Genomic DNA, 12,500 nt, shown 5'->3' with positions numbered 1-12,500 from the left:
CACACTGTTACTACACACACTGTTACTACACACACCAGCTAGAGAGAGAGACACTGTTACTAGGATTTCTTTCCCTAGGATGTTGAATGTTGAGAGGGGAGGTGAAGAGACAGCTAATGCCAGGCCACAAGAAACCATTATCTCTGTCTGTCTCCCTCCCTCCCTCTGACTCCCTCCCTCCCTCCCTCTGTCTCCCTCCCTCCCTCTGTCTGTCTCTCTCCCTTCCTCTGTCTCTCTATCCCTGTCGTTTCTCTCTCTATCCCTGTCTTTTTCTCTCTCTATCCCTGTCTTGTTCTCTCTCTATCCCTGTCTTTTTCTCTCTCTATCCCTGTCTTTTTCTCTCTCTATCCCTGTCTTGTTTTCTCTCTATCCCTGTCTTGTTCTCTCTCTATCCCTGTCTTTTCTCTCTCTATCCCTGTCTTTTTCTCTCTCTATCCCTGTCTTGTTCTCTCTCTATCCCTGTCTTGTTCTCTCTCTATCCCTGTCTTTTTCTCTCTCTATCCCTGTCTTTTTCTCTCTCTATCCCTGTCTTGTTCTCTCTCTATCCCTGTCTTTTTCTCTCTCTATCCCAGCCCTGTTCTCTCTCTATCCCTGTCTTTTCTCTCTCTATCCCTGTCTTTTTCTCTCTCTATCCCTGTCTTTTTCTCTCTCTATCCCTGTCTTTTTCTCTCTCTATCCCTGTCTTGTTTTCTCTCTATCCCTGTCTTGTTCTCTCTCTATCCCTGTCTTTTTCTCTCTCTATCCCTGTCTTGTTCTCTCTCTATCCCTGCCCTGTTCTCTCTCTATCCCTGTCTTTTTCTCTCTCTATCCCTGTCTTGTTCTCTCTCTATCCCTGTCTTTTCTCTCTCTATCCCTGTCTTTTCTCTCTCTATCCCTGTCTTTTTCTCTCTCTATCCCTGTCTTTTTCTCTCTCTATCCCTGTCTTTTCTCTCTCCATCCCTGTCTTTTCTCTCTCTATCCCTGTCTTGTTCTCTCTCTATCCCTGTCTTGTTTTCTCTCTATCCCTGTCTTGTTCTCTCTCTATCCCTGTCTTTTCTCTCTCTATCCCTGTCTTTTTCTCTCTCTATCCCTGTCTTGTTCTCTCTCTATCCCTGTCTTTTCTCTCTCTATCCCTGTCTTTTCTCTCTCCATCCCTGTCTTTTCTCTCTCTATCCCTGTCTTGTTCTCTCTCTATCCCTGTCTTTTCTCTCTCTATCCCTGTCTTTTCTCTCTCTATCCCTGTCTTGTTCTCTCTCCATCCCTGTCTTTTTCTCTCTCTATCCCTGTCTTTTTCTCTCTCTATCCCTGTCTTTTTCTCTCTCTATCCCTGTCTTTTTCTCTCTCTATCCCTGTCTTTTTCTCTCTCTATCCCTGTCTTTTTCTCTCTCTATCCCTGTCTTTTTCTCTCTCTATCCCTGTCTTTTTCTCTCTCTATCCCTGTCTTTTTCTCTCTCTATCCCTGTCTTGTTCTCTCTCTATCCCTGTCTTTTCTCTCTCTATCCCTGCCCTGTTCTCTCTCTATCCCTGTCTTTTCTCTCTCTATCCCTGTCTTTTTCTCTCTCTATCCCTGTCTTTTTCTCTCTCTATCCCTGTCTTTTTCTCTCTCTATCCCTGTCTTTTTCTCTCTCTATCACTGCCCTGTTCTCTCTCTATCCCTGTCTTTTTCTCTCTCTCATTCACTCTCCCTCCCTCTCTTTATCCCTCTTTCATTCTACTTCCATCCTTGTCTCTCTCCCTCCTGCACTTTTCCCCTCTCTCATTCCCTCTCCCTCCCTCTCTCATTCCCTCTCCCTCCCTCTCTCTTTCTCTCTCCCTCCAAAATGTTGTAGAATACAGACAACACAAGTCACATCATCAAAGACCCTTTCTTACCCCTGACATATCAACCCCCCGTTTTTTTAAACATTCGAAGCCAAGTGTGATTTCAGTCACAACAAAGATCATCCATTTATTTGGATGAGACTTCTTGGTCATGCACACCCCCCCTCCCGCACGCGCTCCAGTCCTTAGCGCTACGCGGCGGCGCTAAGCTAACTGCTAACGCTGCCATTATCACATTACTAGCAGGCTTTTGTTGGGGCACGGGAGGGCTATGCGGGGTGGGACAGGGGGGATCTGAAAGCAATCGCTCCTGCCGTACGTCTGGCTCCAGAAGCAGGGGCCTGATAAGGGGATCCCCCTCCCCCTCCCTCCCCTACCCACTAGCCCTCCTGGATGGTACAGCCCAGCCCTGGTCCACTGGATGGTACAGCCCAGCCCTGCTGGTCCACTGGATGGTACAGCCCAGCCCTGGTCCACTGGATGGTACAGCCCAGCTCTGGATGGTACAGCCCAGCCCTGGTCCACTGGGCTAAACTAGAAAAAGAGGCTGCTAGCTAATCCCCCAGAAAGTGGTTTTGATTATTGCTGACCAGCAAACGCCAAAAAGAAGAAAAGATGGGAAAGCAAGGAGGAAAGAAAAAGGGTGGAGGAAGGAGACAGAGAGACAAAATGGAGGACAGAGGGAAGGGGGTTAAAAGATATGTGTTGTTTATACATCCATTAGTACTTGGTTGATTGTCTGTTAATCCATGTGAGTTTATTGTTGTATTCCTTCATTTATTTATGTATCAATTTATTATTTTCATTCTTCACGTACACCAGTCATCTTCTCTTCCGATGATCTTTCCTTCCTACATCCCCTCTCCTCTCTCTCCTCCATTCCTATATTCCCCTCTTCTCTCTCTCCTCAATCGCAAATATCCCCTCTCCTCTCTTCTCACTCTCCTCCATTCCTACATCCCCCACTTCCCTCTCTCCTTAATCCCTATATCCCCTCTCCACCATTCCCCTCTTCTCTCTCTCTCTCTCCTCCATCGATATATTCCCTCTTCTCTCTCTCCTCCATCCCTATATCCCATCTTCTCTCTCCTCCCTCCCTCACTCCCTCCCTCTCCTCCATCCCTTTATCCCCTCTTCTCTCCCTCCTCCATCCCTCTATCCCCATCTTCTCTTTCCTCCCTCCCTCCCTCCCTCACTCCCTCCCTGCCTCCTCCATCCCTATTTTCCCATCTTCTCTCTCCCCTCCCTCCCACCCTCCCTCCCTCCATCCCTATATCCCCTCTTCTCTCTCCTCCATCCCTATATTCCAGTCCATCTGTATATTCCCCTCCATCCCTATATTCCCCACTTCCCTCCCTCCCTCCCTCCCTCTTCTCTCTCTCTCCTCCATCCCTATATTACCATGCCTATAACTGTGCTGTGACTGTCACTAGTGTAGTGAATAGTCTAGTGTGCGTATGCATGTATGAATAGAGCTGCTGACTCTGTTTGTACCTCCATTGTGTGTTCCGGGCAACAGATAAAGCTCAATGAAAGACTATTTGAAATGGGTCAGACAATGATCTGAGGAACATAAAGACATGGACCACACTACCATACCTGCAATGTCACCTGTCTGTCTCATTGGGGCTCGGTGTGGGCGTGTTAGGGGACCGGTGTGGGGGGGTGAGACGTGTGTTCCCCCAAGCACCCAGAGAGCTCATTACAGCATTGTGGCCCGCAGAGCGTGGCGGCACGTCCCAAAAATATGCTCATTTCCAAAATAACAACCCCAAACCACCCCCACCCACATTAATAATGTAGGGGTAGACGGACCAACGACTTTAAACAGCACCACATTAATAATGTAGGGGTAGACGGACCAACGACTTTAAACAGCACCACATTAATAATGTAGGGGTAGACGGACCAACGACTTTAAACAGCACCACATTAATAATGTAGGGGTAGACGGACCAAAACAGCACCACATTAATAATGTAGGGGTAGACGGACCAACGACTTTAAACAGCACCACATTAATAATGTAGGGGTAGACGGACCAAAACAGCACCACATTAATAATGTAGGGGTAGACGGACCAACGACTTTAAACAGCACCACATTAATAATGTAGGGGTAGACGGACCAACGACTTTAAACAGCACCTCATTAATAATGTAGGGGTAGACGGACCAACGACTTTAAACAGCACCTCATTAATAATGTAGGGGTAGACGGACCAACGACTTTAAACAGCACCTCATTAATAATGTAGGGGTAGACTGACCAACGACTTTAAACTTTAGCTGGTATAGTGGTCTCACCATACGGCTGGTATAGAGGTCTCACCATACGGCTGGTATAGAGGTCTCACCATACGGCTGGTATAGTGGTCTCACCATACGGCTGGTATAGTGGTCTCACCATACGGCTGGTATTGAGGTCTCACCATACGGCTGGTATAGAGGTCTCACCATACGGCTGGTATAGTGGTCTCACCATACGGCTGGTATAGTGGTCTCACCATACGGCTGGTATAGAGGTCTCACCATACGGCTGGTATAGTGGTCTCACCATACGGCTGGTATTGAGGTCTCACCATACGGCTGGTATAGAGGTCTCACCATACGGCTGGTATTGAGGTCTCACCATACGGCTGGTATAGTGGTCTCACCATACGGCTGGTATAGTGGTCTCACCATACGGCTGGTATAGAGGTCTCACCATACGGCTGGTATAGAGGTCTCACCATACGGCTGGTATAGTGGTCTCACCATACGGCTGGTATAGAGGTCTCACCATACGGCTGGTATAGTGGTCTCACCATACGGCTGGTATAGAGGTCTCACCATACGGCTGGTATAGAGGTCTCACCATACGGCTGGTATTGAGGTCTCACCATACGGCTGGTATAGAGGTCTCACCATACGGCTGGTATAGAGGTCTCACCATACGGCTGGTATAGAGGTCTCACCATACGGCTGGTATAGAGGTCTCACCATACGGCTGGTATAGTGGTCTCACCATACGGCTGGTATAGTGGTCTCACCATACGGCTGGTATAGAGGTCTCACCATACGGCTGGTATAGTGGTCTCACCATACGGCTGGTATAGTGGTCTCACCATACGGCTGGTATAGAGGTCTCACCATACGGCTGGTATAGAGGTCTCACCATACGGCTGGTATAGAGGGCTCACCATACGGCTGGTATAGAGGTCTCACCATACGGCTGGTATAGAGGTCTCACCATACGGCTGGTATAGAGGTCTCACCATACGGCTGGTATAGAGGTCTCACCATACGGCTGGTATAGTGGTCTCACCATACGGCTGGTATAGTGGTCTCACCATACGGCTGGTATAGAGGTCTCACCATACGGCTGGTATAGAGGTCTCACCATACGGCTGGTATAGAGGTCTCACCATACGGCTGGTATAGAGGTCTCACCATACGGCTGGTATAGAGGTCTCACCATACGGCTGGTATAGAGGTCTCACCATACGGCTGGTATTGAGGTCTCACCATACGGCTGGTATAGTGGTCTCACCATACGGCTGGTATAGTGGTCTCACCATACGGCTGGTATAGAGGTCTCACCATACGGCTGGTATAGAGGTCTCACCATACGGCTGGTATAGAGGTCTCACCATACGGCTGGTATTGAGGTCTCACCATACGGCTGGTATAGTGGTCTCACCATACGGCTGGTATAGTGGTCTCACCATACGGCTGGTATAGAGGTCTCACCATACGGCTGGTATAGAGGGCTCACCATACGGCTGGTAAATCCTGGGCATTAATATGTAGTTGATCCTCCTTTGCTGCTATAACAGCCTCCACTCTTCTGGGAAGGCTTTCCACTAGATGTTGGAACATTGCTGCGGGGACTTGCTTCCATTCAGCCACAAGAGCATTAGTGAGGTCGGGGACTGATGTTGGGTAATTAGGGCTGGCTCGCAGTCAGCGTTACAATTCATCCCAAAGGTGTTTGATGGGGTTGAAGTCAGGGCTTTGAGTAGGCCAGTCAAGTTCTTGACACCGATCTCGACAAACCATTTGTATATGGACCTCGCTTTGTGCACAGGGGCATTGTCATGCTGAAACAGGGAAGGGCCTTCCCCAAACTGTTGCCACAAAGTTGGAAGCACAGAATCGTCTAGAATGTCATTGTATGCTGTAGATTTCCCTTCACTGGAACTAAGGGGCCTAGGCCTGAACTATAAAAAACAACCCCAGACCATTATTCCTCCTCCACCAGACTGTACATTGGGACAGGTAGCGTACTCCTGGCATCCGCCAAACTCAGATTTCCAGATGGTGAAGTGTGATTATGTCACGCCCTGACCTTAGAGATCATTTTATATCTCTATTTTGGTTGGTCAGGGCGTGAGTTGGGGTGGGCATTCTATGTCCTTTTTTCTATGTTTGGTATTTCTTTGTTTCGGCCGGGTATGGCTCTCAATCAGGGACAGCTGTATGTCGTTGTTGCTGATTGGGAGCCATACTTAGGCAGCCTGTTTTCCTTTGGGTTTTGTGGGTGGTTATTTTCTGTTAAGTCATTTGTTACCTGACATAACTGTTTAGCTGTTGCACTTTGGTTTTTTGATTCAGTGTTCATTCAAATAAATTTCACGATGAGCACTAACCACGCTGCGCCTTGGTCTACTCTTTCAGACGGCCGTTACAGATTAATCACTTCAGAGATCACGTTTCCTCTGTATGTGGCTGTTCAGCCATGGAAACCCAATTTATGAAGTTCCCAACAAACAGTTCTTGTGCTTACGTTGCTTCCAGAGGCAGTTTGGAATTCTGTAGTTTTTTGGAATTCTGTAGTTTTTTTTAAATTCAGACAGTTTTTACATGCTATGTGCTTCAGCACTCGCTGGTCTCGTTCTGTGAGCTTGTGTGGCCTACCACTTCACAGCTGAGCCGTTGTTGCTCCTAGACATTTCCACTTCACAATACCAGCACTTACAGTGACTGGGGCAGCTCTAGCAGGGCAGGAGTTTGACAAAATTATTTGATTGAAAAGTGGTATCCTATAACGGTGCCACGTTGAAAGTCACTGAGCTCTTCAGTAAGGCCATTCTACTGCTAATGTTTGTCTATGGAGGTTGCATGGCTGTGTGCACAATTTTTATACACCTGTCAGCAGCGGGTATGGCTGAAATAGCCCAATCCACTAATTTGAAGGGGTGTCCTCATACTTTTTTATATATAGTGTGTGTGTGTGTGTGTGTGTGTGTGTGTGTGTGTGTGTGTGTGTGTGTGTGTGTGTGTGTGTGTGTGTGTGCAGTGTGTATATAGTGTGTGTGTGTACTGTGCCTTGAGTTCTGATGGGGAGAGTTTCTCCAGTCGGTGGCTGGTGTCAGGTGATCCCTGGTTCTTCCTGTTCAGATAGACTACACACACCTGGCTCTTCTCCAGGAATGACAGCAGCAGCAGCCTATCACTGAGCACCGCTGGGGATGACATCACACACAAAGGGTAAAGGTCAAGGTCTTAGACGGTGTGGTGCGTGTGATCTGAACTGTTTAGATAGGTATGAGCAGTGTAATAGTGGAGCGTCCACCTTCCTTCCTTCCTTCCTTCCTTCCTTCCTTCCTTCCTTCCTTCCTTCCTTCCTTCCTTCCTTCCTTCCTTCCTTCCTTCCTTCCTTCCTTCCTTCCTTCCTTCCTTCCTTCCTCCCAAACATTGAATAGTTAGGACAGCGTTTCCCAAACTCCCCCAAGGGGTGCATGTTTAGCTTTTTGCCCTAGCACCACACAGCTGATTCAGTCCATTAAAGCTTGTTGCCCTAGCACTACACAGCTGATTCAGTCCATTAAAGCTTGTTGCCCTAGCACTACACAGCTGATTCAGCCCATTAAAGCTTTTTGCCCTCGCACTACACAGCTGATTCAGCCCATTAAAGCTTGTTGCCCTAGCACTACACAGCTGATTCAGCCCATTAAAGCTTGTTGCCCTAGCACTACACAGCTGATTCAGCCCATTAAAGCTTTTTGCCCTAGCACTACACAGCTGATTCAGCCCATTAAAGCTTGTTGCCCTAGCACTACACAGCTGTGTGAGTCCATTAAAGCTTTTTCCCTCGCACTACACAGCTGATTCAGTCCATTAAAGCTTTTTGCCCTAGCACTACACAGCTGATTCAGTCCATTAAAGCTTGTTGCCCTAGCACTACACAGCTGATTCAGTCCATTAAAGCTTTTTGCCCTAGCACTACACAGCTGATCCAGTCCATTAAAGCTTGTTGCCCTAGCACTACACAGTTGATTCAGTCCATTAAAGCTTTTTGCCCTAGCACTACACAGCTGATTCAGTCCATTAAAGCTTGTTGCCCTAGCACTACACAGCTGATTCAGTCCATTAAAGCTTGTTGCCCTAGCACTACACAGCTGATTCAGTCCATTAAAGCTTTTTGCCCTAGCACTACACAGCTGATCCAGTCCATTAAAGCTTGTTGCCCTAGCGCTACACAGCTGATTCAGCCCATTAAAGCTTGTTGCCCTAGCACTACACAGCTGATTCAGTCCATTAAAGCTTGTTGCCCTAGCACTACACAGCTGATTCAGTCCATTAAAGCTTGTAGCCCTAGCACTACACAGCTGATTCAGTCCATTAAAGCTTGTTGCCCTAGCACTACACAGCTGATTCAGTCCATTAAAGCTTGTTGCCCTAGCGCTACACAGCTGATTCAGTCCATTAAAGCTTGTTGCCCTAGCACTACACAGCTGATTCAGTCCATTAAAGCTTGTTGCCCTAGCACTACACAGCTGATTCAGCCCATTAAAGCTTTTTGCCCTAGCACTACACAGCTGATTCAGCCCATTAAAGCTTGTTGCCCTAGCACTACACAGCTGATCAGTCCATTAAAGCTTGTTGCCCTAGCACTACACAGCTGATTCAGTCCATTAAAGCTTTTTGCCCTCGCACTACACAGCTGATTCAGTCCATTAAAGCTTGTTGCCCTAGCACTACACAGCTGATTCAGCCCATTAAAGCTTGTTGCCCTAGCACTACACAGCTGATCAGTCCATTAAAGCTTGTTGCCCTAGCACTACACAGCTGATTCAGTCCATTAAAGCTTTTTGCCCTAGCACTACACAGCTGATTCAGTCCATTAAAGCTTGTTGCCCTAGCACTACACAGCTGATTCAGTCCATTAAAGCTTTTTGACCTAGCACTACACAGCTGATTCAGTCCATTAAAGCTTGTTGCCCTAGCACTACACAGCTGATTCAGTCCATTAAAGCTTTTTGCCCTAGCACTACACAGCTGATTCAGTCCATTAAAGCTTGTTGCCCTAGCACTACACAGCTGATTCAGTCCATTAAAGCTTTTTGACCTAGCACTACACAGCTGATCCAGTCCATTAAAGCTTTTTGCCCTAGCACTACACAGCTGATTCAGTCCATTAAAGCTTTTTGACCTAGCACTACACAGCTGATTCAGTCCATTAAAGCTTGTTGCCCTAGCACTACACAGCTGATTCAGTCCATTAAAGCTTGTTGCCCTAGCACTACACAGCTGATCCAGTCCATTAAAGCTTTTTGCCCTAGCACTACACAGCTGATTCAGTCCATTAAAGCTTTTTGACCTAGCACTACACAGCTGATTCAGTCCATTAAAGCTTGATGATGAGTTGATCATTTGAATCAGCTGTGTAGCGCGAGGGGCAAAACAACTGAAATGCGAGTCCCCTTGTGGTCCCCAGGGCTGAGTTTGGGAAACTCTGAGGTGGACAAAGGGTTAAGAAGTGAATTGGGACCAGCTGTGAAACACTACGGTTTCGCCCCGCTCTACGCCCTACAGTAGAGCTACGATCCTTGTTGACATATTTCATGATAGAACTAAGCAGCCATAGAATCCTTTTCTAAAAGTCTCTGTTTTTTAAACTCTCCCTTCATCCCAATTTCAACAAGGAGCTGTGACTGCATCACACAGAGCAGTAGATTACACATATTTTACACCATCAAAGTATTACCGGCTGCTATTTGGCAGACAGAGGCCAAACGGGACATATACCTCACAGTTAACCCAACACACACACACACACACACACACACACACACACACACACACACACACACACACACACACACACACACACACACACACACACACACACACACACAGGCACACGCACACACAGACACACACAAACACACACACACGCAGTAAGCCCCCATTGCACATCATGTCAACATGTTGCTCAGAGGTTGGCGTGTGTGTGTCTACATATTTCTCATTCAGTCAGTCAATGGAATAGCATTAAGTGGATTTTAAGGGGTCTGTTTACCCCTGCCCCTAATCCCCCCCACATCAGCCACCTGGTCTCAAGTGGTCCAACCAACGCCCCCGGTCCATCCTCAATCCCAAATCCTTCATTTAGGATTTTGTTGTTGATCGGATTAAATATAATCTAATAATCCCGTTTATAGACACTCTAGTCAGATCAATACCAAACGGACCATTTTAACTTGTTTATGAGTAATCTATAGCTGTGTCCCAAAAGGCCCCTTATTCCCTATATAGTGCACTACTTCTTGACCAGGGCCCATAGGGAATAGGGTGCCATTTTGGAACATGAAAAACCTTATGCGTAATGTATTAGAAAGACACTTTATGCATGACTTTGTTTAGGGAGAGTTAAGGCGATCATTGATGCTGGTATTTTATAATCATGGTGGACCAGTAGCATTAACAGAAATACCAGATAAAGTCTTTAATACAGGACATATTATCAGGCATAGCGTTCCAGATATACACACCCAACTGTCCTGATTTCACATTGTATTTTTTCCCTCTCATATTCTGAAATGATATTTGCCCGATTTCTCCCTCTCGGAATGCTAGCGTATTAATTATTCATTTTTCACGCAACCACAGCGTGCGTCAGAAGCATAATTATACACACTCGTACACAAACATAGCACAAGCCATTGCTAATTGCTGTGTAGGTTACTAAATCTAGTGTGTGCATGAGTGTCTGTGTGTGCATGAGTGTGTGAGCCAATTCAAAGCAAGGTATGAGAACAGTACATGTCATTTTTTCTTCTCCCCACCATTTTAATTGGTTTAATTGGTTTAATAAACAGATACATTTTAACGAGACGGGGTTTAAGTGCAAATCAGGGTTTGCAGAGCTTGGTGAATAGAGTTTCGTTTAGCAGGATCAAGTGCAATTTCATCCCCTACTAGTCTCGAAGGGCCCACAGGCTACTGGTCTGAAGAGGAGAAGAGGAGGAGGAGAGGAGGAGGAGAGCAGGAGGAGGAGAGGAAGGAGAGAAAGGGAGAGAGGAAATGAGAGCAGGAGGAGGAGAGGAGAGAAGGAGAGAGGAAATGAGAGCAGGAGGAGGAGAGGAGAGAAGGAGAGAGAAGAGGAGAGAGGAAATGAGAGCAGGAGGAGGAGAGAAGGAGAGAGGAGAAAAGTAATACAAAAGTAAAGCATCTTGAGAAGAGAAGGAGAGGAGAGAGAAGGAGAGGAGAGAGATGGAGAGGTGAGGGATGGAAAGGAGAGGGATGGAAGGGAAAGGGATGGAGAGATGAGGGATGGAGAGGAGTGATGAGAGGGATGGAAAGGTGAGGGATGGAAAGGAGAGGGATGGAGAGATGAGGGATGGAGAGGAGGGATGAGAGGGGTGGAAAGGTGAGGGATGGAAAGGAGAGGGATGGAGAGATGAGGGATGGAAAGGAGAGGGATAGAAAGGTGAGGGATGGAGAGGTGAGGGATGGAGAGGAGAGGGATGGAGAGGAGAGGGATGGAAAGGTGAGGGATGGAGAGATGAGGGATGGAAAGGAGAGGGATGGAAAGGTGAGGGATGGAGAGGTGAGGGATGGAGAGGTGAGGGTGAGGGATGGAGAGGTGAGGGATGGATGGAGGTGTGAGGGATGGATGGAGAGGAGGGATGGAGAGATGAGGGATGGAAAGGAGAGGGATGGAAAGGTGAGGGATGGAGAGGTGAGGGATGGAGAGGTGAGGGTGAGGGATGGAGAGGTGAGGGATGGATGGAGGTGTGAGGGATGGATGGAGAGGAGGGATGGAGAGGTGAGGGATGGAGAGGTGAGGGATGGATGGAGAGGTGAGGGATGGATGGAGAGGTGAGGGATGGAGAGGTGAGGGATGGAGAGGTGAGGGATGGAAAGGTGAGGGATGGAGAGTGTGAGGGATGGAGAGGTGAGGGATGGAGAGGTGAGGGATGGAGAGGTGAGGGATGAAGAGGTGAGGGATGGAGAGGTGAGGGATGGAGAGGTGAGGGATGGAGAGGTGAGGGATGGAGAGATGAGGGATGGTGAGGGATGGATGGAGAGGTGAGGGATGGAGAGGTGAGGGATGGAAAGGTGAGGGATGGAGAGGTGAGGGATGGAGAGGTGAGGGATGGAGAGATGAGGGATGGAAAGGAGAGGGATAGAAAGGTGAGGGATGGAGAGGTGAGGGATGGAGAGGAGAGGGATGGAGAGGGATGGAAAGGTGAGGGATGGAGAGGTGAGGGATGGAGAGGTGAGGGTGAGGGATGGAGAGGTGAGGGATGGATGGAGGTGTGAGGGATGGATGGAGAGGAGGGATGGAGAGGTGAGGGATGGAGAGGTGAGGGATGGATGGAGAGGTGAGGGATGGAGAGGTGAGAGATGGATGAAGAGGTGAGGGATGGAGAGGTGAGGGATGGAGAGGTGAGGGATGGAAAGGTGAGGGATGGAGAGTGTGAGGGATGG

General features: G+C 47.9%; 1 protein-coding gene across 1 annotated transcript in view; it reads right to left on the bottom strand.

Annotated features, from left to right (window-relative positions):
* The window catches only part of LOC106593770 (WD repeat-containing and planar cell polarity effector protein fritz homolog), a 54,643-nt gene that overhangs the window by 25,990 nt on the left and 16,153 nt on the right, over positions 1-12,500 (bottom strand). Inside the window, exon 7 of the mRNA XM_082972885.1 lies at positions 7,110-7,246. Coding sequence (XP_082829011.1) covers positions 7,110-7,246 — 137 coding nt within the window. The remainder of the gene's footprint in view (positions 1-7,109; positions 7,247-12,500) is intronic.

The sequence above is a fragment of the Salmo salar genome, chromosome 01, assembly GCF_965601325.2.
Source record: "Salmo salar chromosome 01, fSalSal1, whole genome shotgun sequence".
Lineage (NCBI taxonomy): Eukaryota > Metazoa > Chordata > Actinopteri > Salmoniformes > Salmonidae > Salmo > Salmo salar.
Note: the sequence above shows the minus strand (reverse complement) of the source record. Positions and strands in the feature narration are given on the sequence as shown.